Source organism: Sinocyclocheilus anshuiensis, unplaced genomic scaffold (assembly GCF_001515605.1).
Source record: "Sinocyclocheilus anshuiensis isolate Anshui unplaced genomic scaffold, SAMN03320099.WGS_v1.1 scaffold269, whole genome shotgun sequence".
Classification (NCBI taxonomy): domain Eukaryota; kingdom Metazoa; phylum Chordata; class Actinopteri; order Cypriniformes; family Cyprinidae; genus Sinocyclocheilus; species Sinocyclocheilus anshuiensis.
In genome coordinates this window covers 1163378-1166670 of record NW_015536474.1, presented here as the reverse complement: position 1 = coordinate 1166670, position 3293 = coordinate 1163378, and the positions used below count along the sequence as shown (strand labels likewise).

At 37.4% G+C, this 3293-nt stretch overlaps 1 protein-coding gene across 3 annotated transcripts in view; it reads left to right on the top strand.

The window, feature by feature from the left end:
* The window catches only part of LOC107655265 (RILP-like protein 1), an 18000-nt gene that overhangs the window by 7646 nt on the left and 7061 nt on the right, over positions 1–3293 (top strand). For 2 of the 3 annotated variants that reach the window (XM_016442746.1, XM_016442809.1), the window contains exons 5-7: positions 574–744; positions 1511–1665; positions 2248–2352. In XM_016442746.1, the coding sequence (XP_016298232.1) occupies positions 574–744; positions 1511–1665; positions 2248–2352 (431 nt within the window). The remainder of the gene's footprint in view (positions 1–573; positions 745–1510; positions 1666–2247; positions 2353–3293) is intronic. The other variant, XM_016442882.1, reaches the window with a different exon arrangement.

Here is a 3293-nt window from a genome sequence, read left to right as displayed (position 1 = left end):
ATCAGCATATCAGAATGATTTCTGAAGGATCATGTGACACTGAAGACTAAAGTAATGATGCTGAAAATTTAGCTTTGCATCACATGAATAAATTATATTTTATAATATAAAAGTTATTTTGATTTGCAATAATATTTCACAATATTACTGTATTCATTGTATTTTTCAATTAAATAAATTCAGCCATGGTGAGATGTCTTTCAAAAACAAAAAAAAACTTACCAGCCCCAAACTTTTGAACGGTAGTGTATCTATTTAGAGGAACATGTAATCAAATTCAACATTTTAGATGAATCACATTAACAGAAAAAAATAAATAAATCATGGTTAGTGATAGTTTTAATCTCTTTTCATTTAATCTCTATGTAGCATGAAAAAAATTTGCTTTTTTTTTTTTTGCAAGGAAATGTGAAAAGACCAAAAACTCCTTTGCTGAAAATTTTGCTGATTGTGTTTTTATTACTCTGATTTTGTGCCATTTTGTTCAGTCGATTATTTTGAATTATTCACTCAAGCAAACACTCCCGATAAAATGTTGGTTGCAATTTGCAATCCACATGTCTGTGACTACAGTCGTCTAAAGCAGCCCCTTCCTGGGGTCAGGATTTAGCTTCTGAGCTCCTCGCTGGGGGCCTGGAGATAGAGGAAGGTCCCCTCCATTTCATCCCCCACACCGGGGCCCTAGGAGCCCTGACAGATGACGGTGAGGAGGAGAAGGACGATGAAGAGGCTGCGTTTTCATGGGTAACCCTGCAGCGGCAGCTTCTAAGGATAGCATGGATTGTAAACTAACACCTGACCCGTATCTTTGTCTGTTTGCACGAGTCACGCTAGGGTGACAACAACCGCGCAGAGTGTGCGACTGGTTCTGTACCAACATACAGCAGACTGTAAGAGCAGTGCACTAATGACTTCAGTCCTTTACACAGGTACACACTCATTGTGAAGAGTGTCGACTGGTGAAAGTCTTTCATTGTTAAAGCAGCCTGCATGTGTGCAAGTGTTTGTACTGAATGCAAACCATGTGACTGAATCAAATGTTAACTCGATGATCGTAATCATATGATGATGGATCATAACAGAGAGGTTGCGGTCTATTGTAAAATAAAGCACTGATCATATACTGTTGTACATTAACAGCAGTGAAATCATAGGCCAGTTGCATAAACTTAGCCACCATGTTAAGACTGTGTCTAAAGAAGTAGTTTGACCAACAAGCAGTTATCAAGGGGTAATCAGTCTTACTTTTTCAATACAAATAAGACCAATCTACCTTTTCATAACTGAATTAAAAAAGTTATGACCAGTCTTTAAGAAAAAGAATTAGATGACTAACTTTTTAAGACTAGTCTAAACGGTTTATGCAGCCGGCCCCAGGTGATGTTTGTGTTGTTTTGTGGATGCTCTGATAATGAAACTGTTTGCGCGACTCTAGTTTAAACCTCCTCAGCAGCCAGTTGCTCAGTGTAAAAGCTACTGTAAATGACTGTGTGTTCCTGTCATCCACCAGGAGGCGCTGTGTGATGACGACATGTCCTCTATAGATCCAAAAGACCCGAACCGCCCACGATTTACCCTGCAAGAGCTGCGTGACGTCCTGCATGAGCGCAATGAGCTGAAAGCTAAAGTCTTCATGCTGCAAGAGGAAATCGCATATTACAAAAGGTCAACCATCTTAATACTTAACTTTAAGCCAATCAGTCATATCTCTTTAAAATGAAAAAAAAAATAATTTATGAAATATATTAGTTATATACCATTACTTTTAAATAACACTATATTTATGAAAGCTTGTTTTCGCACGGCTTAATAAAAATAGAAAAGGTAAATGCAAAAAATTTTTCTCGCAATTCTGACAAAAAAGTGAGAATTGTGAGATACGAATTCACAATTGCCAGAAAAAAGAATTGTGAGATATACATTCACAATCACAAGAAATATTCAGAATTTAGATAAAAAGTCGCAGTTACCATTTTTACTGTTTATTCCATGGTAGAAACAAAAAAACGGAATTTAAACTCAGAATTCCGAAAATTGAGTTGAGTTGTACACTTGCAATTGCGAGAAAAAAATTGTGAGTCACAATTGCCTTTTTTACTTTTTATTTTGTGGCAGAAACAAAAAACTGAATTATGAAATGTAAACTCAGAATTCCGAGAAAAAAAGTCCAAATTGTCATATGAAATCGCAAGTGTGAGAAAAATCAAAAATATGAATTGCTGATTTATTTTTTGATCACGTTTGCAGTGACGAACAGGAAGAGGAAACAGACACGCTGCTCCCAGATGCGTCTCCAACCCTCAGGCCAAGCTCGCGCTCCAACTTTCAGCCCGAGTCGGGGATAAAACGACTGTGCGTACTGCTACAAGAGCCAAACATGTACACACACACACACACTTATATTACAAACATTTAGGGCCAGATTTACTAAACAGTGCAAATTAGCATGAGAGCACAATCCCATAAAAGCGCCGATGGGAGTGGAAAGTTCTGTGGGTGATTTACTGACAATGCACAAAACAAAGAACTCAAATGCAGTCAGATCATTTCCACAATGACCAACGCAAGTTACCAAGAGCAGTGCAAACACACAGAGCCAATGATAGTAAGGTGTGTGTAATCTACTTCCAATACAGGTGCAAAACCAATAAGAAAGGCTTTTTTGGGCGGTAAATAAAGGCACAAACACCAGTAAATTGACTAGCGCAAACCTTAGTAAATCATGTTGCGTGATTCATTTAAATACTCTCCTCCCATAAATTTTGCGCCTGAAAGGAATACTCCTACAAATGCATATGCAATAAGATCAGCTGCAAAAATGACTGTTCATGCCTTTTCATCTCTTATTTTTCACTGCGTGTCTTTAGTAAACCCTAACAGCAGTGTTTAAAGCCAAAAGAGAGGGAATGCGTTGGCACAAGCTGTTAGTAAATCTGGCCCTTATTCTTTAAAATCAGCATAATTTGACCCCTTAGTGTTTTATAACAGCCTTTGCGTCAGGAGCACAAATATGTTGCCCGAAAATGTTTTAATTTATTTATGAATTTGGAATGTTTACAAAGGTATGCATTTATCCAAAGCAACATGCATTGCAGTCCAAGTATGCATTTTATCAGCGCATGCATTTCCCTGGGAATTTTGAGCTAAAGAAAGCAAGTTACATATTGACTAAACTGCAGCTTTATAGCTTTCGAGTTTTATGACATGTTATGACACATGTTGGCATCCATGTACCCATGTTTTACTATAATCTTAAGGCATGACCATCATTAATGCTGCCATATGCATCTGAA